Raw genomic sequence first — 26,867 nt, forward strand, 5'->3', positions numbered from 1 at the left:
CTCACGTATATAGTCTCCTAGCAACTTAAGGTTTTCCTAATATGCCTTGCAGACAACCCAGGCCGCAGTAAATATATGAACAAGACCCCCTTTTCCAGTCTCCAGCCACTTGCAGAAACGATAAAAGTATACTCACTCTGTACTTATGTAGGACTTGTGTTAAATCTGGTACTGATTTATAAATTAAACAGACACACAGATTTAGTAAAAAATACAAGTTTATTGTCAATTGTATACAATTCCAGTGCAAAATAATACAGCATAACAAAGATATGCTAAATTAGTCACCTCAGAATAAGTGGGGCGACATTTAATTTTGATCACCAAGGTCAGTGTTTCCCAACAAGAGTATGGGAGCACATTGTAGGGGCACTTTTTTTTTTTAAATAATCGTTTAATAATTTATTTTCAAGATCAATAACCTGTGGCACAGCCGCAGCTAAATAATCATAACAGCCGTATGTAAGCAAGTACAATTGCTGCAGTAGGTCTGAATACTATTCCTGTGTTTAGTTCCTCATATTTAAAGTTTAAATGCCTGTTCATTCATTATATTACTTATTTTCAAGGCAACATATTTATTTTTGTTTCATTTGGAGGAGAAAAAAAGCGTAGACGTCTAAGAATTAAATGTTCAAATTAAGGAAGCTAATTAAAGAGATTATCATTTAATAATCAGCTATGATCTTCTACTTTTGGAGAATCATCAACACATATGAGTCAGGGGAGAACTCATGGAAATGGTATGACAAAAAGGTTTGGGGTTTCACAAGCAAAAAAGGTTGGCAACTACTGAACAAAGTCAAGTAATCTGCCTGGATCGCAGTAACAAATTAGACTAATCGCCCCCATTCTAAAATGGACACTGATAATGAGAGGGTTCAGTGAGGTCATCAATGTGTTCATTGTGTCCATTGTTCAATGGGCACGTTTCCGGAAAAATGTATACAAAACTTACAATTTAATAAATTAAAATACTGCAGATCAAAAAAATCTATACAAATAAAACAAGTGCATCTCTTTTTTCCATTTAAATATTAGTTTATAAAACATTAGATTTGCATTAAAAACAACTAACTAACTTGCTATTAAACATATATACAAATGTATAGAACAAGTTACATAATGTAAGCGGTTAGGATCATCACATACTGTAACCCGGTTCAAGACCATCCCTTAGTAGACACATGGCTGCAGTGTCCTTGAGCAAGACCCATATACTGAACTGCTCTGCGGGCGCTTAAACTGCCCCCTATTCCAGTGGGTGCCACACTGCCACTAATAGTGTGTGTTCACCGTGATGGATCAAATTTTGTGTACATAAGATTATTATTTATTTTTATTTTGTGAACTGCTTCATTTTGCAAGCGTGAAGCTAACTTTATTTATTTATTTATTTATTTATTTATATATATATATATATATATATATATATATATATATATATATATATATAAAAAATGATAATACTGTCATTCATTCTTGAACAAAAGTTGTTGATTTAAGAAAAACTTGGGTGGGTGCAAAAGTATGTAAACCTCTCACTTAATCGGACATTGCACCTCCTTTTGCAATGAGAACTTCATCCAAACACGTTCTTTAGTGACTTATCAGTCTTTCACATCTACTTTGGGGGATTTTTGCCACTCTTCCTTGCAAAACGCAGCCAATTGAGAGAGGTTGGATGGGCGTCTAGCATAAACTGCCCGCTTCAGGTCCCGCCACAGTATCTTGAAATAATTTAAATCAGGATTTTAACTGGGCACATCCAGAACATGAATCTTGTTGTTCTTTAGCCATTCCTTGGTTACATTGCTGGAATGCTTTGGATTATTGTCATGTTGCATGATCCATCTTCCACCAGGCTGTAATTTCACAAAGAACGGCTTCAGGTTATGATCAAGGATTTCACAATATTCCTCTGAATTCATGATTCTCTGGATTATGTGGAGTTGTCCAGGTCCTGAGGATGAAAAGCCAGCCCAGAATTTAACATTCTCACCACCCTGCTTCACTCTAGGGAGAAGGTTATTTTGCTGGTATGCAGTGTTGACTTTTCACCAAACACGAGTTTTAGTTGTGACCAAACAGTTCAATTTTGGACTCATCTGTCCACAGAAGGGTCTTCCAAAAAGCTTCAGTGTTGTCCAGGTACTCGCTGTCAAAGTTGAGATGGGCAGCTTTGATCTTTTTTGTGGGCAGAGGCTTCTACCGAGCAAGCCTTGCATGAAAGCCTTGTCGATTGACTTTTCTTCTGATTGTTGAAGCATGCACGTGTCCCAGATGCAGCAAAAGTGGTCTGCAAATCCCTCCATGTGATGCACAGGTTGGCTTTCACCTGAATTATCATTTGTCTTGCTGATATTTTAGAAGGACATCCACTTTGGATTGTAGTAATTTTCAGTGTTCTCTAGTTGCAGATGATCTGCTTCACAGTGGAATTATGGTTAAAAAAAAAGATGACTTTATAGCTTTCCCCAGACAGATGTGCTGTCACTACCCACTTCCTGAGGTTCCCTGAGATTTTTATTCCTCTCAGCATGACTTACCTGTATGGGTTCCCCTGGGTAAGACTAAAGTGACTTGGTTTTGTCTCTGTGTCAGTCAGTGATGCACAATTTCTTTGCTAAACCTCTCTCGTTTCATTGGTCCATTTCAGTGGTTAGTTTAGCTACCAATTTGTCCTACCTGATCCTACTTGACTGCTTGTTTTAAGCAATGCAGCTCAGGGTTCACTTACTTTTGCACCTACATGAATTGACCAAAAACTCTTTTTAATTAGGTTTTGACTACACAATTGATTTAAAAAAGAAAAATGCATTGAATTGCTAAACCTACACCTGTTATTTCATATAAAATGTAATGGTTCAGATTGAACAACAAAATCAGGTAGAAACAATTGGAAAGTCCAAATTTCTCAAGAGGTTCACAAACTTTTGAGCAGCACTGTATATATATATATATATATATATATATATATAAGAAAATATATAAAAAAATAACATTGATTATAAATTGATCAGTTGTGCTCTCTATCATCCATTAATTAGGGTGTATGTGTTGATGTCAATACATACTGTACATATTTGTGTGTAAGTTTAGGATATGGAAAGGAACCACATTGCTACTTAGTGTCTCGAGCTGAAAAGGTTTAAGTAACCTAGGAATTGACCATACCTTAAGCCACTTGCTAAATTCAACATCATATCAACAATATTTACACACGATAGCCATCACAGTTCCAACAGATGTGTAAAAAGTGTCGTTATTCATGCTTTGGCTCACAAAAGTACGTTTTTCGTTGCTTGGATGCCATAACTGTAATCTGTGGGGGGAAAAAAGATAAAATTACATTATTCACACAAAAACATGATCTGACATGCTGCTGGAAACAAAAACAAGGACACACATGTAGGCCCCAACTCCTTCATACCTGCGCAACCACAGTATTGAAGAAGTGGTCGTGTGGGTAAAATCGGAGTATCGCATTACAGTACGTCACCATGACTACCATGTGCATAACATCAGTTGTACCTGTTGTGAAGCAGTAGTTGCGCGTTGCTCAACATCAGTCAGTCGTCTTTGAAGGCGACTGGCCTTCTCTTGATACTCTACTAGCTGTCTCTCATACTGCACAAACACAATATTACACACTTATATGACACGACATCAAGAAGTGGAAGAGGTTTTGGATGTTACAACACATGCAAGCAGAAAAAGTTTACCAACTTTTTTATCCCTCAGTACTGTCTGCTATTAATCCAAAGACATACAAGTAGACATGCACATTATAAAATAAATACCTTTGAGCATATTAACCGAAAAAAAAGCTGATTTGCTATACTACTGTCGGATATCGTTTGATTATACAGGTGTGCCTATCAGGTCAGAGAGCATATCATATGACAAGTCGCGTCTTGAAGATTCAATTCAGCAATTTAAGATGCCCCATGAAGCTGAGGTTTACAGTAAAAACGCAAGTCAAGGGTTAAACTGTGTTTATATAGGATAGCCTACAACATGTGATACTTTTGACTCCAAATTAACATTATTTGTGTTTCACACACCTCTTCATTCATTTTGAGGTTATTTCCGAGCTGGAGCTCTAACTCATGTGACCGCTGCTTGTGCTGATTGAGCTCCGCCCTGAAAGACAAAAGAAACTGTCAAGACACTTCACAGAATTGAAACGATAACCAATAGATTCCAGCGATAGATCTTACTGAAGTTCTTTCATGACTAAGAAGAACTTCAAGAAGAGCCCTTCTTTAGTTTTAACTACCGTAACGCTCCTATAGCAGTGGTTCTCAACCATGGTCCTCAAGTACCCTTATCCAGCCTGTTTTCCATGTCTCCAACATCCAACACAAGTGCCTCAAATGATCAGTTAATTGACCAGCTATGCATGCATGACACCTGATAACGATCCTCAGCTGTGTTGGCTGAGAGAGACATGGAAAACAGGTTGGATAGAAAGATAGAAATCTAGACTATTGGTCAGTCCACAAGTGTATGTGCGCTGTTTTGTTTTCTTATACAAATTATTGACAAGCGTTGACAATGGCTTCTTCTCTTTGATGATGTAATGTTAACATTTGAACAAACGTGCCCTTTTTGGGAGTGTCCTGAAAAGCGATTATTTTGGAGGTACAAGGATTCGGTCCGATGGCATCAATATGCATATTAGTAGTCAGGCATCAATTCTAAGGTGAGCTCAATCTTCATTTCTTACTTCATATTTTTGATTTTGATTTCAAAGGCTTGGGCCATGTTCTTCCCCTCGTCTTTCCAGCGCTGAATACTTTTGGTCTGTGCAGTGAGAAGTCGCATCAGATCAGCACTTGAGTTGCGACTACTCTCCTCCAGGTCACTCATCTGTGCACTGAGAGACTTCTCTTTTAGGCTGTACTCTTGCTCCATTTGTGACACCTGGAAAAAGACAGGTGAGGTACAAATACATACATCATTATTCACCGCAATTCAAGGGCATACTTGGGCGACCTTTCTTTTCTTTTCCCTTACCTGTTGTTTGGCCTTCTTTTGGACAAGCAAAGAGGCCTTGCGCAGTTCCTCCATCTCCCTGCGTATCTGAAAGTTCTCCTGTTGCATTTGGAGTCGCTCGTCACTGATTTTGACACAGTCTTCTCTTGCTGCAGCCAAGTAACCTTTCAGCCGCTGCACTTCTTCCTGACTGCGGGACAATTCTTCATTGTAGCTATATAGATCATACAAATATGGAAAGATGGCAGAGAATAATTGGACAAAGTGCTGTACAACTAGAGAATCAGAAGGAATCTGGTTGAGTAACTGTCCTGTGGATTACAGCAAGTTATTAACCACAGAAAGTAACTATCACAAGTGACTTACCCCATTTCCATTTTTTTAAGTTTGCTTTGTGTACTTTGTAAAGTGATGCTTATTTCATCTTTCATCCTCTCTGCATTGAGACACCTCTGATGAAGGGCATCAAATTTTCCAAGCTCTGGTTCTGTCCGACCCTCCTTAACCACCTAAATCCCCCCAAACAACAACAACAAAAACCTCACCCTCATTGTTGATGATGATGGCGGATCATGAAGGCCTCAAACATAATTAAACACAGTAAGAAATGTGGGTCTGCCTTCAGCATAATCTTCAATGCAAAAATATACCTTTTCCAGTTCTTCCTCTAAAGCGTTTCGCTCTCGCTTAGACCTCTCATACTGAGATTCTTTTTCCGCATACTCCTGCAAAAAGGTGGGGAGGGTAAACAAGTTAAGTGAAACAATCAGGTTGTAGGAGTTACAGACTGGATAAGTAGAGTAGTAAAGTGTGACTGTGAGTTAAGGTAATTTGGAAACATATTTCTGTTTGTGAGTTGGACTCTTACCAGTTGCAATAAAGACAGCTCCTCAGCCAGACGACGGAGTTCAACATTGCACTGCTTGCGTATACTATCCACCTGTTTAACATAAATGTGGCATTCAGCTCCAATACAGCATGTATTGTATGATTGGAACTCATGAGCAAACAGTAAATTGTATTGTACAAAATAGATTAATTCTATTCCAAATGTTCTATATTAAAGGCAATAGCCCCCCCCATAAGGGAAATATGGAGAGAACTTGATTTTCAGCAAGCATTTTCGTTAAAAGGTGGGAAATATGTCAAGTGTCGCAAAAAACGTCCCTAGTAGGACACTACATTGCTGCGACTCATTGGAACCAGCTGTTTGGAGCCGCTAGCAACAAAAAATTTAGTTGGTTGGAGGGCAAAGTGGAAGTGGAAGCTTAAGGTATGTTGTTGTTTTTGGTTGAAACAGTACGTCGATCACTACTTTCATGGTGTAAATCATAGGTGTCAAACTCCCGTCCTCGAGGGCCGCAGTCCTGCAGGTTTTGGAGGTTTCCCTCTTCCAACACAAGCTGATTCCAATCAGCAGGATCAGTATCAGGCTTATGCAGAGCTTGCTGATGAGCTGATTATATATCAGCTGTGTTGGAGAATGGAATCATCCAAAACTTGCAGGACAGCGGCCCTCCTGGACCGGAGTTTGACACCAATGGTGTAAATTGTCATTCATTAAATCGTTTGTATCCGGATATACTCGTCTTGCTGTATATCGAAGTCTGGAATTCACGCTATCTTAACTTGTTAGCTGCTAAAAAAACAGACCGCACATTTACAACACATTCCCCAGCAGAGATCAAGCCTGAGTTAAAGTGTTGCGATAACTATGTTTAAATCGTTAACTTTTTGTTCAAAATTACTTGAATACCTGAAAATTGTGTCACTAAATATAATATGGCACATTCATCACGTCTGCCTGGAATTTACAGTCAGAGGCTTGTGCTCCAGCATGGGCGGCGCACAAACGTGACGTCACACTATGGGGCTCTATTTGAGTGAGCTCTACTTTTTACAGTCAAAGTGAAGCTGTCCTATCAAATTCAGGGCAGTGGTGCTACAGTGGTTCGAATTTTGCATAAAGTAGTAACAAAATATGTCAAATATCATATTACCTTTCTGCTACTACTATTTCTAGCATTTATGTTCCCAATCTTACCATTTTTAGAGTTAGTTCCACAATTGTTTATTTCATGTATGAGTGTATGTGTATATTTACTATAACCATAGCACAGACATAATGTGCATGTAGGAGATTTCAGGAGAAAAACAGTCTAAACAACTGATTGGTGGATAATCTTTGAAACCTGCCTCGATTTTTTTGCATGAGCCCCTCTATTTGATTTTTAATGACCCTGGGGATAAAAATCCAATTGCATCCAGGTTTCAGTCCTCAACGTTGTTTTTCTCATAAACCCGATTGATGGTTCGAGTGATTTAGGCACACAAAACTTTTGCAGGATTAACCAGTTTGATGCAACAAAGGCATTTATTTGATTTGTTTGTGGGTTAGGCTTTGTTTTAATCCATCAAGCAGATATAGAGAATCAATCACCATTTATCTGACGAGACAGAGGAGAGAAAAAGAGGTTGGCTAAATGAGGGGTTTAAATGTGAGTACATTACATAAATGTCTGCAGAAATAATCCCACTGTAGTTTTGCTTCAGTAACCATTTAGAGATACCCTTACCTCTTTTCTGGTGCGCACAGCAGCATCGTCAATCAGCTGTGGAATGACCTTCTTTGTTTTTTCAAGCTCCTCCGTCATCTGTTTCTCTCTTAATACAGCCTAAGGAAAATAAGCACATAGCATTGATGTGAAGACCGAAATTTTCCACGAATATGTTTTCACCAAATACATGCATGCGTACTTGGTGGTATGGTACACAAACATAGCTACGGTTTGTACTTTGCAGTTACAATCACAAAATGACAGTATAATTATTATACACACAGAATGCCATAAAAACAGTAATTGTATATTAAATTGTTAGCGCACAGAAAATATGGAAATGGTGAGAAGGGGACCAACTCCTGTGTTCATGAAAATTCTCTGGGATGGTAGAGATGAATGAATCCAGTGGATAGCCAGGGTTGTAAAACAGACAAATAAAAACAATGCCACCATTCTTGGTGGCGATGGAAGAGTACGAGTTACCTCATTCTTCTGCAGGATTGCCTCCTCGGCCATTTGCACACTCTCTCGAACTTTGTCCAGAGCATCATATTTCTCTTTTTCTAAGGTAGTGCATCGGGCCTTCAGGTTCCCTGACATTTGCTCCCACATAGTTTGCTCTCCTCGAACATCTTCTGCCTCCTGGGATGTCGTTTTGAGCCTCAGCAAATGTAAAAAAAATAAGACATTGATTGTGAACTGCACAAATGGCCTCTACAATGAATACAGTGTACTGTAGTAGAAATTCTCAAATAATAAAGCGAGTCTAGGGAATGAGTTATGTCAAGTGAAGCTACAGTTCTTCTGTGCTCACCTGGTCTCTTTCTGACTGATTGTTGACTGAAGCTGTTGAATTTGTTTTTCTGCCGTTTCCTCTCGCCTGCGAGCCTCAACGAGCTCTTCCTCCTGAATATATGCAGTATTTGCATGATATTTACAGCAGGCTCGCCATCTATCCGTCTTGGTCTCAAAGCAACAGCCTAAGCTCTAAGCAGAGAGTTTCCTTTCTTCCGGTCAAAAATGAGTTATTTTCATTTTTCTGTTAACTGCTAAACATTAAAGGGTTCAGACTGATTGAGACACACACTAGAATATCTTGTAGAAACTATTGTAACTATATGAGCAGATAGATAATGTCCTTTCCTTCAGCCATGACAACTCAGGGACATACTGTATATTAGAGTACGTAATGTCAAAACATATGCCAAAAAGTCTAAATTACTGAATGTGGGCAAAATGTTTAAACACTACACATGCTGTAATGAAAACAAACAAACAAACAAACAAAAAATCAGTTGCTTCAGAAATTCTACTCACGAGTAAGTTATCATTTTCTAAAATATTCATTTGCTCACCTGTCTCTTCAACTGGTGCTGAACTAACTGGAGCTGTTTATTCATTTCTTCCACTTTGGTTGTGGCTGTGCCCAAATCGCCTTTGGTCGTTCTACAACATACGATCCAGAGAATATTTCAGTCAATAGTTGCTATTAATCATTATCCCCACTTAGGAAACTACAACATAGACATTGGTGTTGCTGGATCCTGCAACCTTTGACAGAATGCAATTGTAGAGGATTGCCTTTGGTGACAGCTATTGTAAATCCAAAAGTTATTTAGTTACCTGAGCTGGCTGCGTAACCCCTCCATCTCTGTACTCTGCGCTGTCACCGTTTGTAGTAGCTGCTGATTGGTCTGTGTGTGACAAGAGACACAAGTTTGCCATTTGTGTAGCATTATTCTTTGGCACCCTATGACTCAAAACAAACTGAGACTTGCTACTTTACAACTGTTCTCACGTGAGATCCCTGGCTTTGTCCTCTCATTAAAAATACATCCGACAAGTATAGTATTACTCTTGTATCTTCATTCGACTCTAGTCAATTCGCCATATGTTATTAATGTTTGTTTGTATGCAGGTGCACAGATGCGAGAGCTATTAAACATGAAGTTAAAGTTATTATGTATTATCATTTTGCACACATTACATACCAATTGTAGTTCCTGATTGGCCACTTGGAGTTGGTGTGTGTGCTGATGGGTAACCACAATTTGATCCTGTGCCAAGAGAAACAGTTTGTTATTGCCATATGATTTTAATCAGACAAGTTCATAAACGCTCAATTATCTTAACTAGTACTACAATATTTACTCCAAGTAGGAAAGTACCAGACACATTGCCAGTGAAAGTCACTGTATGCTGAGTACCTTGAGCTGCTGTTTGTTAGTATCGGCACTCTGCCGATCAGTGAGGCTCTTATGGTAGAACTCCTGGAGGCGATCAAGCTCAAGTGCTGCTGTCTGCCACAACTCCATGGCCTGCATCCGCTCCTATTTAAATACACACAACACATTCAAAGCTATCAGTACATGTGATGGGAAAGGGTCATACACAAACCAAACAACACTATAAATAATAGAATGACAGTGATTTTCCATTAAAAATGTACTTCATCCATCCATTCATCCATCTTCTTCTGCCTATCTGGAGTCGGGTCACGTGGGCTGCAGCTTATGGAAGGTAGCCCAGCAGAATGATGGCGTCTCCAGCAGGAGTGCTCTCCTGTACTAACACGCATACCATAGAGCTGCATATACTCAACATCAACTGCAACCTCAAACGCTTACTTCAAATCCAAACATATCAGAAACTCATTTGTCCGACGACAGTGTCTTTGTTCAAAAACAAGATCCAGGAAATTATAGTTGACACCTGTTAATATAAGCACACGTGTCCTTCTCTTCTTTTGTTTTATACTTATGTTGTGCTTTGTTCATTGTTGTATTCATATGTTTGTGTATTGTGTTGTATGTGTTCCTTTTGGGGCTTCCTGTCCATGTCAGGTTTGTAAATGAGAATTAGTTCTCAACCATTGTTACCAGGTTAAATAAAGGTTAAAAAATGTTTCAAAAACAAGCAAAACATATCTGCTGCTCGTCAAAACAGGAAGTAATCACATATGAAAGTATTAAGACCTGTTCCGACAGCTTGATTTGTTCTTGGAGGTTTTTAACCACTGTTTCTTCCTCCACTGTGCTCATCTCCTCCCCAGAAGTCTTTGAGGTTGACTGAAGCTGCTTTTCAACCGATTCCCTCAGTTCTGCGTGCAGCCTGCCAGGAAGGTGGAAATAATATTGAAACATTTACTAACCACACACAATCAGTAATCGGTGTCAAACAACATTCAACACTAAAATGCAGCCTTTACATGACTGCAGTTTTGCAGGAATGTTAGAATATGAAGTACACACACATAGACCACTGTTTAACTGCCAGGATTTTGGAAGGCAAAAAAAAAAACTACAAATAATCAAGACCAAGATAAATCATTTCAGAAGAGAGCAATCTAAACTAACCTTTCCACCGGTGGCACCGGTGCTACCAACTTTAAGAAATATATTTTTTAGGTGTATACAGCATGACTATGCAGGCTGATGAATAGTAGTCTCATGTAACTGGCATACCATGGTTTTATATTAAGTTCAAGATTGGCAGTGACCCAAGTTAGAATATCTGTAATAAATTTTACTGTGGAAATTAAAATAGTGGCTGGCAAAACAGGTAATTTCTTACATATTATTTTAAACGATTACATATTGAAAACATTTTCAGATAAAAGCAAATCATGACAAGTTAACATGTGTCTAGATTATTAGAAAGCCCACATTGTTTATATATGAACTTTTTAACGTTTAATGGCTTGATGGAGTTTTCTTCTGAGTTTGAAATGTCCTACGGTGTAAGTGACCTTTGAATGCACCTGTGTCTCATGCAGACTCAGATATTTATTTATTTGAATGGGAAGGATTTAACTTGACCCCGTCTTCTATGTGGCAGCTGACGCTCTGTCAGAAATTAGAGCTCATTACCGGTGGTAGCCAGTATTAGCTGTTATAAAAACCTTGACTTTTTAAAACCACGGTAAACTGTCAAACCGGCAATCGGCCCATGCCTAATTGCTTAAAACCAATATCAGGCACCAAAAGATCCCAGATACCTTTCATTTTCCTGGACAACAGTCTCCAACTTTTCTTTGACATCTGTCATGGACGCCTGTGGATATGAATAGACATGCATGAAGCCAAAGTATGCTAATGGAAACAAGAAAAAAAAAATACTATTTTAACAAGAATTTTTTTTTAGATGAGCAGTGACATTTTTTTTAAAATAAAAAATAAAATAATTAAGACTAAAGCTCACCTGATATTTCTGCAGTTGTTGAGACATTTCATCAATGTGCCGATCATACTCTGCTATCAGCGGAGCCATTATACTGTAATACAGACAAATAATCTTAAATAATTATTTTTTGAAGAGCACTTTCAAACCATCATATGATACAACTCAACACACAAAGTTCCATGGAGCTTTGTTTTTAAATTGAATCTAAAATTTACAATAAGACAACATGAATGTTGTGTTAGACCTCTTATTGGAGAGCCAGGGAGCATCAAACTCAGTCTTCTTTTCCTCTTCAGCCTGAAAAGGAAATGTTTGCTGTCACATGCCATTCAAAACGAATTCAAGCACTTCAGCACATCATGACATCTCTCCTCAACACACCAGTTTTCCCCTAACTTGAGCCACCAACATTATTAACTATATATAGAATCTATAAAAGGAACTATTAATGATAGGAACTCTGTACCTGAGATGGTTTGGTGCGTGCATGCTCCTCACGCTGATACTGGCTGAGAGAATAATTTAGCCTGCGAACTGAGAACACAAACTTTGTGCACAGATTCAATTCTCATCCAGTGAATTTTGCCAATGAGTATGTCTTCTTGGTGCATGGTATCGTGTAGGTCAACGGTATGGAGCCGAATTTAGCTAGTATAAACTCAGCATTTTACTTATTTGCAGTTTCCCTTACCTTGATCACGAAGAAATTCGACCTCTGCTTCCATGTTGCTAGTGCAGCCTAGACGGAGGCAAATTCAAAACATCATGCTAGCGCGTCTAACGGACGCAGGAACAACATCAGCGTTGCTTATGTTTCTATCATACGAGAAGCATTGCTGCCATTACAACAAACTATCAATTTATCAACTGTGAATAAAGGCTGTACCAAACGTACCGAGAGAGAGAGAAGACTGACCTTAGTTACTGCTTCTTTTCCAGTAGATGCACACAGGAAGCAAGCTAATGCCCGCTAGTACTGGGTCAGCTCAGCTGTTTCAAACAAGCTATACATTCGCTAGTTAAAGAGGTGGCAAATAATTCACTTGTATAGTTTACGCCTGACAATTGTTATTAATAATAAACCTGAGCGCATTACTTGAATATTCGCGTTGCGCCGTCCGTTTTGAAGACAACAAACAGCAGCCAATGGCAGATAAGCTGTACACTGTTAAATTGTTCCGATATGTACAACTTGCCAAACACAAGGTTCCGCTTTCTGGAAGGAAGTACAGGTACAGCTGACCGCAGTTTACTTTGAAGCGTATACTTGCGCCCACATAAATAAATCGCGTCAAGTATTAGTGTGAATGTTCATTTTTTACCGGTCAAATTAGTGGTGAAGTCATTTCGTAAACTTGATAACTGTTACTAGGGCAGGTCTGAAACCATACGTCTTACTTCATACTTAAGCAAGTTCCTTGTCCAAGCTTGATAAGATGTGAATGAACATTGCGTTGGACATTAACCCAATAGATAACGCGTTTCGTAAATGAATTAACAGCGAGGACTTGAACAAGTGATTTCGAGAGCAATGACCGAGGCTTATTCATAGAAGGACAACATGGGGTTCGCTCGTGGACTGCAGCTTGTGACAGTCCTCTGCATGACTCTGAGTTGTTACTCTATGTAAGTCTACTTATTTCTTGAACTGGGGCCAGACTGAACCTGATCGTCATGCCATTCTACTTACAGCCCGAATATGCAAGCAGAATTTGAGATCCTGCACACTTGGGACAGCAATCCTGTGAATCATGAACCCATCAGGATCATCTTCTCTCCTGGCGTTGAAGGGTTACAAATGAAGATATCTGCTCCCTTCTTCAATGACCCAGAAGCCCCAGCAGGAAACCCCGGCCAGCCCTTCCCTGGGCTGTGGGATTATGAAGGTGGGTGGTAAGAGCTCAGAGGAGGGTGTATGTATTTAGGAATATTTTAAATTAAATTATGTTAATGCAGTATGAGGTTTTGATCAGTATGCATGAATTGAAATTGTGTTTATTAGTCTCATGCTGAAAAATTATTTCTCCTTTATTTTCTCAGTTGTTGAGTCCTTCTTTCTCGATAGTACCACAAACAATTACCTAGAAGTGGAGGTTTGTCCGTGAGTAAAAATTAAGTTGCTTTAATATTTGACACACCAATAGACAAATGCAAGCATGATACTGAGACTTCCGCTTTATCTTGTATCACTTTCTGTTATTACATTTTAGACATGGTCAGCACTTGGTATTACTGCTGTCAGGGGTCGGCCAAGCGTTCCAGGTAGGCGGGTGTAATGGAAGGAATCAAAGGGTTCATAAAGGGTTATTACTTATTAATCTTCTACACCATGTTTTTAAATATTTCCCTTGCACCTGCTTACAGCAACAACTGCCGATGGTTTTTAATGCTACAGTCATCGGAGATCGATGGATGGGTGAAGCTCTCCTTCCCTGGATTTACTTTCCTCCCAATGTGAACAAGATGAACTCTTATGCTATTCATGGCTCTGGAGAAAAGCGCACATACGAAGCACTCTACCCCATCCCCAGTGGTGAGATAGTCGAAGGACAAAAGCCAAACTTGTAAGTATACCATTAGGCGGTAAAATAGAAAGAGATAATGTAGTATCTTTTCATGTACCTTACTAGGACACAAACCAATTAGATATGCCCTGAAATTACAAGATTGTTTCAAACCAGCGTAATTACTGTGAAATACAAAATACTTTAGTGAATTGGCATACAACGGGGGGAAAAAGTGTAAATCACAGATATATTTGTGGTTTTGTACATACAGTAAAAATCAGATATATAAAAACAAACAGTTAAAACAATACATTATTAACATAAAAACAGTAATAACAACGGCGAATGAGTAAGAAGCCAAAGAATAATAATAATTAAAAAAAAAAAGATTTCTACAAATGGACAGAGAGAGAGAGAGAGAGAGAGAGAGAGAGAGAGAGAGAGAGAGAGAGAGAGAGAGAGAGAGAGAGAGAGAGAGAGAGAGAGAGAGAGAGAGAGAGAGAGAGAGAGAGAGAGAGAGAGAGAGAGTCTTGCCTAACATTTAGTGGAAGTTAATTCCAAAGAGAAGGACCTGCAACGGGAAAAGCTCAATCGATCCCCTCGCTTAGTCCAGGTGCGTAGGGGTGAAGGATCTTAGGGATGTAAGGTGGGGCGAGGCCATTTAAAGATTTAAAAACAAACAAAATCTTAAAATGACGTAAAATGTACAAGGAGCCAGTGAAGGGAGTGAAACAAGGCCTACTTTGTTATGTATTCTTTTAAAATTATATAAAATTATATATAAAATTATATTAAAACAATCAACCTGTTTAATCAGCCTTAGCTTGTTGTTGACAAACTTCTTGTTACAGTAAAATATTTTGCAACTATATCTTGAGTCACTGTCAATCTTTACATCATACTAAACATGCCTATTCAGACAACGTAACATCAGCAAATATGGTCATGCTTTACCTCCCCCAAAAAAGTTGTGACAACACCTGCGCTGGTGCGACCAACCAGTGCGATCAGTGCGATCAGTGCAAAAGTTAGTGTAGAGCCCTGCAACACCGGCGTAAACATTTACATCATCATATTTTTTTTTTTATATAGTGCTTTTCTAGACACTCAAAGATGCTTTACAATGGAATGTATACATTATTCATGCACTCACACATTCACACTGTGGTGGCGGTAAGCTACTTAAGTAGCCACAGCTGCCCTGGGGCAGGCTAACGGAAGCGTGGCTGCCAGTGTGCGCCTATGGCCCCTTCGACCACCACCAATCATTCACACCTGTGAGTAGCACTGGAGGCAATGTGTGTGAAGTGCTTTGCCCAAGGACACGACACATGATTTGGGGAGAGCGGGGATCGAACAGCCGACCTTCTGGTTACTGAACGACCCTCTCTACACCCTAAGCCACGACCGCCACGACACACCGAAATTGGTTACTCTATGTGTATGTGTGCATTGTACATGACATCTAATGTTCTTTTTTCTTTCTTAGCCACGCGCTGGAGTATTTTGGCAATTTCCGCCTGCAAAGCATTATGGGGCAAGGCTGGGAGCAACCAGAGTCTGATCTGTGGAAGGGGAAACCCTAAGCATGTCCTCTCACTTATATTTTTCCTGTACTTACATTCAACCATGCATACGCTCACATGTCATTAATATGGAAACGTGTCTTTCAGTAATTGGTGCCAGAGGTTTTGTCTTAAGTCCTATGATGTAATTTAACAAAATGTATTATTTGCCTTTCTGGATTTTTCTATACAGTAACACACATTAAAATATTGGTGAAACGTTTTTTTTCTTTATTGTGACTGTGGCAGAACTTTTCATTTAATTGTATTTCTAATTGTGGATAGAGATGTATCGATAACGGGAATATCGTGATATTGCGATATTAAAACTGCCATGATAGCATCGTCGTCATGTCACTATATTAAAAGCAGCACATCTGTTAAAAAAAAAAGTCCGGTTGATTTCCATTTGTGCAGTTCTAGCACCTTCTGGTGGCTAGTTTTTTTAGTGCAGTTTAATTTTCACAAGGCATGTTTTGGCCCCACTCTGTTTAAAAGGATACTTGACTCATTGAGCAATTTTCAGCAGCAAAAAGTTAATATTTTGTCCAGAATGAATTTGATGACTTCATTATTTTTCTTGTACAATGCCTGTGTCCAAATTCACAAGGTCGTGTCCTCCGAATACTGCATTGGTCGGCTGCATAATGTCACTCCCGGTGCGACTCGACAGCACGCATGGACTTACAAATGAATGGACTGTCGGTCAATGTGCTACTGACAAGCAGCATTGGTAATCCATTCATATGTAAGTCCGTGCGTGCTGTCGAGTCGCGCCGGGAGTGACATCATACAGCTGACAAATTCGGCCTTCGGAGGACCCAGCCTTGTGAAATTGGACACAAGCAATGTGTGCTTTAGCAAGTAAGTGCCTCAATATTAAGTGTTATTAGAGATTGTAAGTTGTTTGCTGGTATATGCATTGCTGTTATGTACATAAGCACATTATTGTGTTTTGTTTTTATATGAGCTCAAATTATTATTTTTTTTACAATATTGTGACTTTTTCTTATATTGCCAACCTCCCTATAATATCATGATTAATTATCGTATCGTGACCTTCACATCGTGATAATTTAGTATCGTGATGTTTGGATATCGTTACATCCCTAATTGTGGGTTGTCTATCCATTAAGGGATAAATAAAAACATGAATTTTACATGGTACACATTTTGTGTTTGTATTTTGTAGTGTTTATTGTGAAAGTTCTAAAGACAAATAAGTGACTGTTAAGGCTTCAGAAGAATCGACTGGTTTTCTCCCGCTGAGATGCCAAAACAGAGCTGTCGGGAAAAGAACAGAAACAACATCAATTCGATTTTCACATACATGTAGTAACAAGAAAAAAAGTTTGTGGACCTTTTGGAATTAACTACATTTTTGGTGTAACAGTCTTCAAATGTGATCTGATCTTCATCTAAGTTGCAAAAATAAACAGTCTGCTTCAACTATTTCCGTTTTATTTGGCACATCATATAAACATTCAAAAAAGTATTTGAACCCCTGAGCAAATAAAACTCCAATCAATGAGACATGAGTTTTCTTTTCCAAGAAGCACTGCCCGATGTGAGCCAAAAGGTTGCGCTTACTTTTTCTTGTAACGCTTGAGTACTTCAAATCATGTACATGCCAGAATTACGCTCCTGTTTGGCCAGAAACATGAACATTATGATTGTGTTCCCTACTGTTCTTTGAAAAAGTATTTTACAACACAGCTTTCTGTTCACCGCCACAACACATTCGATTCTCAGTGATGAAGTTAAACATCTTTCTGAGTGTTAGTAAATATTATATAAAGGTTGAAGGTGTGGCTAAGATGTCATGTAGGCTATTGCACCACTCATATTTGATTTGCATGGAAATTACACATCAGCCATCTTATCACTACACTGGGCTAATCAGTTTTCGTACCTGTTGTGAAGGTGTTGTGGTGCGTTGCATAACTTCATTGAGTCGTCTCTGGAGGTGACTGGCTTTCCCTCCTAATTCTGCCAGCTGTCTCTCATACTGCAAAAACAGAATATACACTTTATCTACATGGAGACTATATTACCATGCTGTCACATTTCAGGTTTCTGTGCATGTAAGAAATATCAAACATATTATGATCCATCCTACACATGCATTCCTGGCAGTTATTGAATAAGTTTAATCAATTATCTATTACAGATACCGCTTATCGTATTTAGACGTGATAGAGCCTATCTCAGATGGTGAGAGAGAACGGTACACACTGCACTGGACACCAGTCATTTGCAGGTCACAAAGTCAGACAAAGAATTCACACTAACATTGACTTTTAACATCTGTTGGAAATTTTGTCTAACATGAATATTTTTGGGAATGTGGGAGGAAGCTGAAATGCCAGGATCCTCCACTGCACTCGTTCACAAACCTCCACAATAGTATCGTTGTTTTTTGCAAGCTGGATCTCATACTCATGTGAACGTTGTTGGTGTAAATCCAGCTCTTCCCTGTGGGGGGAAAAACAAAGAATTATACATTTTAAAAAATTTAATTCCTGCCCTTTTAAACAAGCAACATGTCTAGTCTCAAATCACATTTCTCTGTCATTTTCAATCCGCTGTTTTCAGTTCTTACGTTAAATTTTTTATTCTGGATTCAAAAGCCTGGGCCATGTTTGGGGCTTCTACTTTCCAGCGCTGGATACTTTTCTGCTGTGCTGTCAAAAGGTGCATCAGATCAGCATTTGAGTTGTGACTGCGCTCCTCCATGTCACCTATCTGTGATTTTAGTCTCTTCTCCTTTCTGCTGTACTCTTGTGCCATCTGTGTAATCTAGGAAAGTATCTTGATTAGTCCTCTTTAAAAGGAGCATGATTCAAGTTTGACAGTTTAAATAACCAACATTTTCACCCACACATTTTTAAAATGGTATAATGGGCAGGAGGCATATTGTATGGAGGACTAAAACTGCCCCAAAAATAAATAAAATAATAAATCACTAAATAAATAAATAATAAATACAAAATATAAATGAAATAAAAACTATAAGGATATTTATATCTATATATCTATATCTATATATCTATATATATATATATATATATATATATATATATACGTATACTGGCTAACTAACGTCTCGGCAATCTGAGCGCATGCACATCGCTGGCTTCCATTCCATTTTTCGCCAGAGGGGTCGAAACATCTGCAAAAACTCTGAAACTTAAATCGTGCTTGGAACAGCTAGTGTCGGCCTTAGCCATGCCAGGACAAAACAACACGCTAAAAGGAGAAAAAAAAGTCTCCTGTTGCCTTCAAAGTCAGACCAAATCACACACACAAGCAACGCTATACCAAATTTATCTCTCACCAATATTATTAAAGGGGAAGTCAACCCCAAAATGTTTTTTTTTTTACAAGAATATGTTGTATGCGCAACCACTAAACACGTCATTCTGATTAATATCTTATTTGTGGAATATTAATTAAACACGAAAACCCACCCACTTTTATCCATCTCAGTGGGCGGCCATTTCAGCACTTACTGTTGACTGAAAATGACATCACAGTTGTTCAGGGTAATGACCAATCATGGCTCATCTTGCAAACGCAGCATGACCAAACTCAGGAAACAGGTGAACCATGATTGGTCATTACCCTGAACAACTGTGATGTCATTTTCAGTCAACAGTAAGTGCTGAAATGGCCGCCACATCCTGTGATGGATAGCAACGGGTGGATTTTGCTGCTCAATTCATATTCCACAAATAAGATATTAATCAGAATACCATGTTTTGGCTAGTTTTATATTATTATATATAATATATATTATAGTGAAGAAGTGTAGGTCAAATGAATATAACAAGAGTACAGGTTCTCTGCTTCCATTGTCTGAATTGTACTATCTTCTCCAAGTTTTTTTTTTTAATCCAATCCTTAGATTTACCTGTTGCCTGGCCTTCTTTTGGACCTGCAAGGAAGCCTTGCGCAGCTCATCCATCTCTCTGCGGAACTGAACGTTCTCCTGTTGCAACTGAAGTCGCTCCTCGCTGATTCTGACACTGTCCTCTCTTGCTGCAGCCAAACAGCCCTTAAGTTGCTGCACTTCCTCCTGGCATCGGGACAACTCCTCGCTGTAGCTAAAGATAGAAATATGGCTAAATGGAAGATTATAATGGGACACCATTTTATATACATTCTGCAACTGCTATCTTTGAAGCACTCAGGGTGATCGTAGGCACAATACACTGTAGCAATAATAACATGATGTAATCATTGACTGGCTTTAAAAGCAGCGAATGTACGACGGAACTACTCCACATACTCCATTTCCAACTTCTTTAGATTGCTTTGGGTGCTTTGCAAAGTGATGCTTATTTCGTTCTTTATCTGCTCTGCCTTTAGACACCTCTGGTGAAGGGCATCAATTTTCCTAAGCTCATGCTCTACCTTGGACTTTGTCACCTAAAATAAAAGAATGGGGGGGAAACGAAAACACATCCTAATTACAGTTGCGTAAGCTTGTTATACAACTTTTGTTCATTATGAAATACAAGAAAGACTTTGAATCTTGATTAGACTGTTTCCTGTGCATTAGTTAAACATCTACCTTTGCCAGTTCCTCTTCTAAAGCTTTTCTCTCTCGCTTAGACCTCTCAATCTGAGACTGTTTGTCCACACACTCCTACAAGGTCAAGCCAGGTATTGGAAAACAATATTTAGAATGAATAAGTACTATGCAAGGTGATTTTGAGAATAATTTGTACTAAGCAAGGTAAAAACTTACCAGTTGCAATAGAGACAACTCTTCAACCATACTTTTCATTTCGGTGTTGCACTGATGACGCATATTATTCAGCTGTTAAAGAAGCAGAAGTAGTCAGTGCAGCAATTTTAGTTAAACAGTAAACGGTAATGGTAAATGTACTGCTTTTTATCTACAATTTAAGCCTTACATTCACCCATGTTGTGATCTGTGACGTTTGTCTTGACAGACTATTGTCACCAGTACGATACCATAAAAATGAATAAAACATGACAGGACAAATAAATGGCACCTGTTATTTGCGACAGGTGTTACAATTCTAACTTGACAAGTACATTTTCAAACCCGCATGCTTTCATATCCAGATATGCTAAACGACTTGCTAGCAGTTCTTGCCTCCTAATCACATACGACATTCTCTACCTCTTTATTGGAGCAAAGAGTAGCATCATGGATCAACTGTTGGAAGGCCTTTTTCGTCTTCTCAAGGTCCTCTGTCAACTGCTTTGCTCTTAACTGAGCCTGGGGGAGGGGGGGGGGGGGGGGGTGCAAATGGAAGGTCAGCTGGTTAGAGAGTTTATGCTTCAGTGACTGAACATCAGACTGACTCAATTCCCCAAGATCTTCCTCCGCCACATCTGTGATATTGAATTCAGTGTTTTGGTTTTTAATATCAATAACTGATAGTCTACCAACCCACTTACAGAATGTAGACAACACTCTAAATTGTCATTAACTCATTCACTGTCATTGACGGCTAGAAACGTCAAAAATTAATTTAACTATTTCTATTCGTTAAACATTTTTTCCCCTTTTGTTAACAATAGTATGAAAACCTAGATTATTTTATTGTAAATTCAGAACAGATATGAAATGTGTGATTAATTGCGAGTTAACTAGTGAAGTCATGCAATTAATGACGATTAAAAACTTTAATCACCTGACGCCCCGAATTTTGTAATAATATATATATATATTTTTTCAAAATTGATACACTGCCATTGACGGCTATAAACGTAAAAAAATATTTTTAACTATTTCTATTAGTTTAACATTTTTTCTCCCTTTTGTTAACAAGACTATCAAAACCTAGAATTGTTTTATTGTACATTTAGAACAGATGTAAAATTTATGATTAATCGTGAGTTAACTAGTGAAGTCATGCGATTAATTACAATTAATAATTTTAATCGCCTCTTGCCCCTAATTAAAAAATAATAATAATTTATGGCAGTAAATGAGTTAAATAACATTTTAAAATCAACAGACAGCAAACGTCACTTATGATTGGTGACAAAACATATGGTGAAGTGACATTGTTTGCTATGAATTACAGTATTTTCTAAACTTTATCGAGTTAAGGCTTATTTCACATAAGACAAATCTCACTGTTTAGTTCAACACAAAGCTATAATTATATCGTATGAATGGCAACAGGTGGATAAACAAGTTACTTTGTACCTTCTGCCATGTAGTGAAAGATGAGTATTTAATTGTTGGTCCTTTCGCTGTATGCACTAGCATACATGAACAAAGAAAACTAATTTGTAGTAAATAATCGTAAATGTCATCTCTAATGCTGCAAAAATGGGCACATCTCATTTTGTATGCCTGTAGAAATCATTTCCTCTAAAATACACAATAATAATTGAATTTCAGGCTTGTTGTCTTGATAGTTTTGAGCAGATTTTGGCCCGCCCCCATTTAGGTCGAATCCTACAATGTCAAGCTGATGTCAGTGACAGAACTTTCTTACCAATGTGATCAATGCTAAGCGTAATAAATGACAGTTCCCTTTATTGGAAGCGAAGTTCCTAAGGTGAAAAGTACAAACAGAGTAAATATATGTACCTCATCCTTCTGCAATGTTGCTTCCTCGGCCATCTGAACACACTCTCGCACTTTGTCCAGACCCTCATACTTCTCCTGTTCTAAAGTCGCACAACGGGTCTTTAGGTTCCCTGCTGTATTCTCCCACATACTTTGCTCTTTGAGTGCAGTTGCTGCCTCCTGAGATGCAGCTTTTATTCTGAGCAAATGTAAACATCAAGAGCTGTTGAGAAAATATCCAAAAGACCTCCTCATATATAATCTAAGTAAGAATCATAAATGTTTGCGTATAAAACCCATTTTTTTCCACAATGACCTGGTCTCCTGCTGGCTGATGGTTATTTGAAGCTGTTGGATTTCTTTCTGTGCTGCTTTCTCTCGATTCTGGGCCTCTGCTTCATCTTCCTCCTAAAACATGCATGGCTTTTACAGAAAAGCCAGAATCTGCCAAACTATGTAGAGATTTTTCTTCACAGTGATTTCAATATTACAATATTAGTGCATGTTAGTGTCAGAAGTCATTATGATGAGTGCAATTTCATGGATACAAGTCCTTTATGACATCTTCCCCAATCAGTCAAGGTTTGAAAAGGTATGTTGGACCGTTGTATACTTCTAACTTGGTGTGTGAGAGCAGCAGTTATAAAAATGTTGATAGTTTTAGATTTTTCATAGTTAGTTTTTATTTCGTTTTGACTTTTCTTTTTAAATTCACTTAATTTAATTAGTTTTTAGAGCAAGTGTATTTTTATTAGTTTTATTTTTTTAAAGGCTTCATTTTAGTTTATTTTTTATTAGTTATTTTATTAGTTTTTTTATATAAATATGTGGAGTATTGGTCGAGTGCAACAAAAAAAAATGTCACTGAATATTGTGTAATAAGAGTAAACTGTCTGCAATTCTGTTGACAACTGTTTGACCTCCCTTTTTCGTATGGAAGTACAGCACTACCGAAATACATTTAAAATGAACCCTGAAAGTTCATGTATATTATTTGACATATATGAAAACAAAGAACATTTTGGCTATTATTATAAGTTTGTTTTATAAACATAAGATGTGGTTTCTATTAGATTTTGCATTTTTAAACACAGTTTGGTTTTTATTTTATTTCACTAACAAAAATATTCTTTCAATTTTAGTTATGTTAGTTTTCATTGACTATAATATCCTATCTACTACTTTTGTACACAAAGTCAAAATAATTAGTCTAAACCTAAAATTAAATAAACATTGAGTTGGAGTGACTTTCTCGTTGGCAATATGGATAGAAACCTAATCACGAAAAAGGTTGTTTTAGCTTCTATTCGGATCATGTGAAATTCTCCATGTCCATCCTACTCAAAATACAGTAGTGCATTTCTTTGTTCACCTGTCTCCTTAGCTGGTGCTGAACAGACTGCAACTGTCGGGTCAACTCATCCACTTTGGCTATGGCTGTTCTCAGATCAGCTTTGGTTGTTCTACAACACAAGACATACGCAGCATACTAGCAGGCCGTATGTGGTGATTACTTTTAAGTCATCCAACTGTCTGTTTTTGATGGCTCTCTGTAACACAGGGTTATACCATTTTAACAGTCTTACGGGGGTGGCTAACAAACCAAATTATCAGGGAGAACTAATGCTCATACTCTATGAATTGTGCCTGGTAATTAGTGGCTGTACAAATGCGTGGCATTGCCAGGAAAAAGAATGGCAAAAATTCAGTCATTGTTGTATATGACAGTTATGTTGCTATTCTCTATATTTATTGTTGTTGTTGTGTTTGCGGGAGATCTCCCAACTTAATTTATAGAGCACTTTAAAACAACAATCGCTGCATACAAAATACTGCACAGTAACAATTAGTTATACAATAAGACTTAAAACAATAAATTAATAACATAAAAAACAATACCAAGTCTCATACAGAGTCAAAAGTCACAGAATAAAAATGTGTTTTAAAAATGAGAGTGGGCTTACCTAACATTTAGCGAGAGGTCAGCGGGAGGGGTGCTTGGTTTTCAAAATACACGTTGCAACAGCTACCGCGAATCAAACGTTTCCTTACCTGAGCTGGGTCTGCAGGTCCTCCACCTCCGCACTGTATCCAGTCATTGTGTTTAGAAAATTACAGTTAGGCTGTGAGTGACAAAAGACACAATTGCCATTAGTGTGGCATGATTTCAAACGTAACATTTTAATTCATGAATTTTCTGTGTTGCTTAGTTTTTTGTGTTTTTATTTGTTCATTTTTCCTTTCGAACAAAAAATAGAGACCATTTACAACATTCACTTTTTTCACATACAATTTTACCCGAAAAGAAAAAGGGACAGGATGAAGCCGAAGCTTATTAATTCCCGTTCCCAGAATGCAATAGGACGCAAATAATCAAAGTGGTAATTCATCACATATCTAGTTGTGTGGGTTATCAAGTTATTGATTGATGCAAAAGTTCGTCTTCGTTGATCAAACCGTTGATTTGTTCTCTGGTTGATCAGTTTGGTCCAGTAGCATTGGATAGCTAAGGACAAATGGCAGCCCGCATCCGGCCTCACCCTTCAGTCGGTTTCTTCCTTGTCTCGATTACTGTTCATCGCTGTGTTCCGACGAACAATCATCTCCAGGTTGTTCAGCTTTGTAGACAAGTTCATTGCCATTCTGTTCGTGGTGATGTTGGGATGCAGCTAGGTCGTTCTTCACCTGTGACATGTCGTCACAGGCCTTGGACACAGCGGCCATTTCCACCGCCTTTTTTCTTTGCCCATCCTGCACAGCATCCCAGCCACCAGCGTGATGAACAGGTAGATGTCTTCGGCGTCTTCAACTTCGAGTGAGGCTAGACACAGCGGCCGCCATTTTCCAAAGTTTCAAGGGGGCTGGAAGCTATCCCGCATGACTGAGTGACAAAGGATGACTCTACCCTGGGCTGGTTGCAAGTCAATCAGAGGCTGATTGTGATTTGACAGATTACATCGCGTGATACGTGCGCAACTACTAAACAGTTTATGAGCATTTACTTGAACTCAAAATTGACTATATGCATCAATTCAGCTCTGTGAAGTAAAATTCTGTTGCAACTCGACGCTATGCTTTGCTCTATTCGGTCACACATCACTTCCAAATGAATGTAGGTCCTTATTCGTCCCTTGGTGTTTGTCTGGCAGCTGTTGGCAAAACGGTCGCCTACAAAGTAATGCAAACATGTTTAATTTTAGCACAAGCGATAGAGATGGTGGTAGAGGGGTTGATGTTCCATCACAAGATAGAGCGCATTTGAACTTTTCTCTTCATCATACTAACCTTTAGATACCTGACAAATAAAACAGTCAAAAGTCATATTAGAAAGGGGATCTTTTGAGTACTCTGCCGAGGCCAATGGTCAAACAATTATTGGATCAAAACTTTGCACGTTATGATGGAAATACCGTACTTGTATGAGCTGTTGTCCTGTAGCATTGGCATTGAGTCCATTAGTGAACATTTTCTGGTAGAACTCCTGCAGATGGTCAAGCTCCTGTGCCGCCGTCTGCCATAACTCCGTGATCTGCATCCGCTCCTATTCAAAGACATAAAATAGACTGACACCGATTCAAAGCATTTTATACATGCAGATGTCAAAGACCAAAACACATTTTATAATCTAAAAGACAGACAATCGTTTTGCAAAAGCAGAACATCTTAGTGTATATATTGTATGCGCTATTATTTAGTATGCCATTAACTCAAGTGCAAAACATGGAAACATGCAGACCTGCTTAAAAAGTTGGACTTGGGTTTCATAGTTATTAATAATTCCGTTGTTACACTCCACTCCTAAGGTCAACGGTAGCAACTGACGCGGATTTGTGACTGCCTCCGACAGCTCTCTGTGCAGCCTGCAAAGGTAATGAAAAGTTTGTGTGTGTATATATATATATATATATATATATATATATATTGACCAACATATTTTAATTAAAGATTGCCATACCAGTCTTTCTCCTTGACATCACTTTCCAACTTCACTGCGACATCTGCCATGGTCACCTGTATACATAAAAATAACCAACATAAAATGAGTTTTAATAGAATACTTTGATTATTAAGCAAGTAGAACTTTAACATACATTGTCTAAGAAGATGACGCTTGTAGCTTAAATTCACCAAACAATAGCAAATAAGTGTTTAAAAAATAAAACAAAAAGGCAAGCAATGTTGTCACACTACGGTGAGGAAATTCAGGTTAAATAACATGACTATTCCACAAAAAAATAAAAACATAATACACTACAGATTAAAGACAAGCAACTGACTTTATATTTGCATTTTACTGTTCTTCCTTTGTTACATCAATTCGGCCATTAAATAAGCGCCTGTGAAGTCACGTGATTATATCCAATAGATATATCCAATTCTCACTGACATCACTGCTTAGCTACCGCTCAGCCTCCGGAGGACAACCCCCTCAGAAGGAATAAATGAAGAGAGATTTTCGGCAAGCATTTTCACTAAAAGGTGGGAAATA

The 26,867-nt window shown here is 38.3% G+C and overlaps 3 protein-coding genes across 5 annotated transcripts; 1 reads left to right on the top strand and 2 right to left on the bottom strand.

Annotated features, from left to right (window-relative positions):
* Positions 1–200: 200 nt before the first annotated feature.
* LOC147170159 (sodium channel and clathrin linker 1-like) lies at positions 201–12,924 on the bottom strand. The gene is made up of 22 exons (XM_086083324.1): positions 12,661–12,924; positions 12,436–12,483; positions 12,211–12,278; positions 11,989–12,041; positions 11,763–11,835; positions 11,560–11,615; positions 10,538–10,673; positions 9,770–9,892; positions 9,554–9,619; positions 9,186–9,256; positions 8,918–9,008; positions 8,377–8,468; positions 8,046–8,223; positions 7,578–7,676; positions 5,870–5,941; positions 5,652–5,726; positions 5,368–5,510; positions 5,023–5,215; positions 4,733–4,929; positions 4,068–4,146; positions 3,535–3,630; positions 201–3,325 (listed from the first exon to the last, which is right to left on the bottom strand). The coding sequence occupies exons 2-22, from the start codon at positions 12,467–12,469 to the stop codon at positions 3,266–3,268; spliced, it is 2,055 nt and encodes a 684-aa protein (XP_085939450.1). The 5' UTR covers positions 12,470–12,483; positions 12,661–12,924; the 3' UTR covers positions 201–3,265.
* A 25-nt stretch (positions 12,925–12,949) lies between these two features.
* Positions 12,950–16,035, top strand: c8h4orf33 (chromosome 8 C4orf33 homolog). 2 transcript variants are annotated; one of them, XM_086083326.1, is made up of 6 exons: positions 12,950–12,976; positions 13,437–13,630; positions 13,785–13,845; positions 13,955–14,006; positions 14,109–14,308; positions 15,741–16,035. In XM_086083326.1, the coding sequence occupies exons 2-6, from the start codon at positions 13,444–13,446 to the stop codon at positions 15,835–15,837; spliced, it is 597 nt and encodes a 198-aa protein (XP_085939452.1). In that variant the 5' UTR covers positions 12,950–12,976; positions 13,437–13,443; the 3' UTR covers positions 15,838–16,035. The 2 variants fall into 2 exon arrangements, with proteins under 2 accessions (XP_085939452.1, XP_085939451.1); XM_086083325.1 differs by lacking the exon at positions 12,950–12,976 and adding an exon at positions 12,983–13,370.
* Positions 16,036–17,000: 965 nt separating this feature from the next.
* LOC147170161 (sodium channel and clathrin linker 1-like) lies at positions 17,001–26,659 on the bottom strand. 2 transcript variants are annotated; one of them, XM_086082675.1, is made up of 17 exons: positions 26,470–26,659; positions 26,334–26,389; positions 26,115–26,238; positions 25,794–25,919; positions 24,431–24,501; positions 23,751–23,841; positions 22,695–22,786; positions 22,400–22,577; positions 20,972–21,070; positions 20,570–20,641; positions 20,393–20,467; positions 20,108–20,247; positions 19,730–19,922; positions 18,419–18,495; positions 18,213–18,291; positions 17,729–17,824; positions 17,001–17,100 (listed from the first exon to the last, which is right to left on the bottom strand). In XM_086082675.1, exons 2-17 carry the CDS (start codon positions 26,381–26,383, stop codon positions 17,047–17,049), a joined length of 1,617 nt encoding a protein of 538 aa, XP_085938801.1. In that variant the 5' UTR covers positions 26,384–26,389; positions 26,470–26,659; the 3' UTR covers positions 17,001–17,046. The 2 variants fall into 2 exon arrangements, with proteins under 2 accessions (XP_085938801.1, XP_085938800.1); XM_086082674.1 differs by having other exon boundaries at positions 17,004–17,100; positions 18,419–18,615.
* Between the last annotated feature and the right edge of the window lie 208 nt (positions 26,660–26,867).

Source organism: Leptonotus elevatus, chromosome 8, assembly GCF_054856555.1.
Source record: "Leptonotus elevatus isolate MCC_2025b chromosome 8, RoL_Lele_1.0, whole genome shotgun sequence".
Lineage (NCBI taxonomy): Eukaryota > Metazoa > Chordata > Actinopteri > Syngnathiformes > Syngnathidae > Leptonotus > Leptonotus elevatus.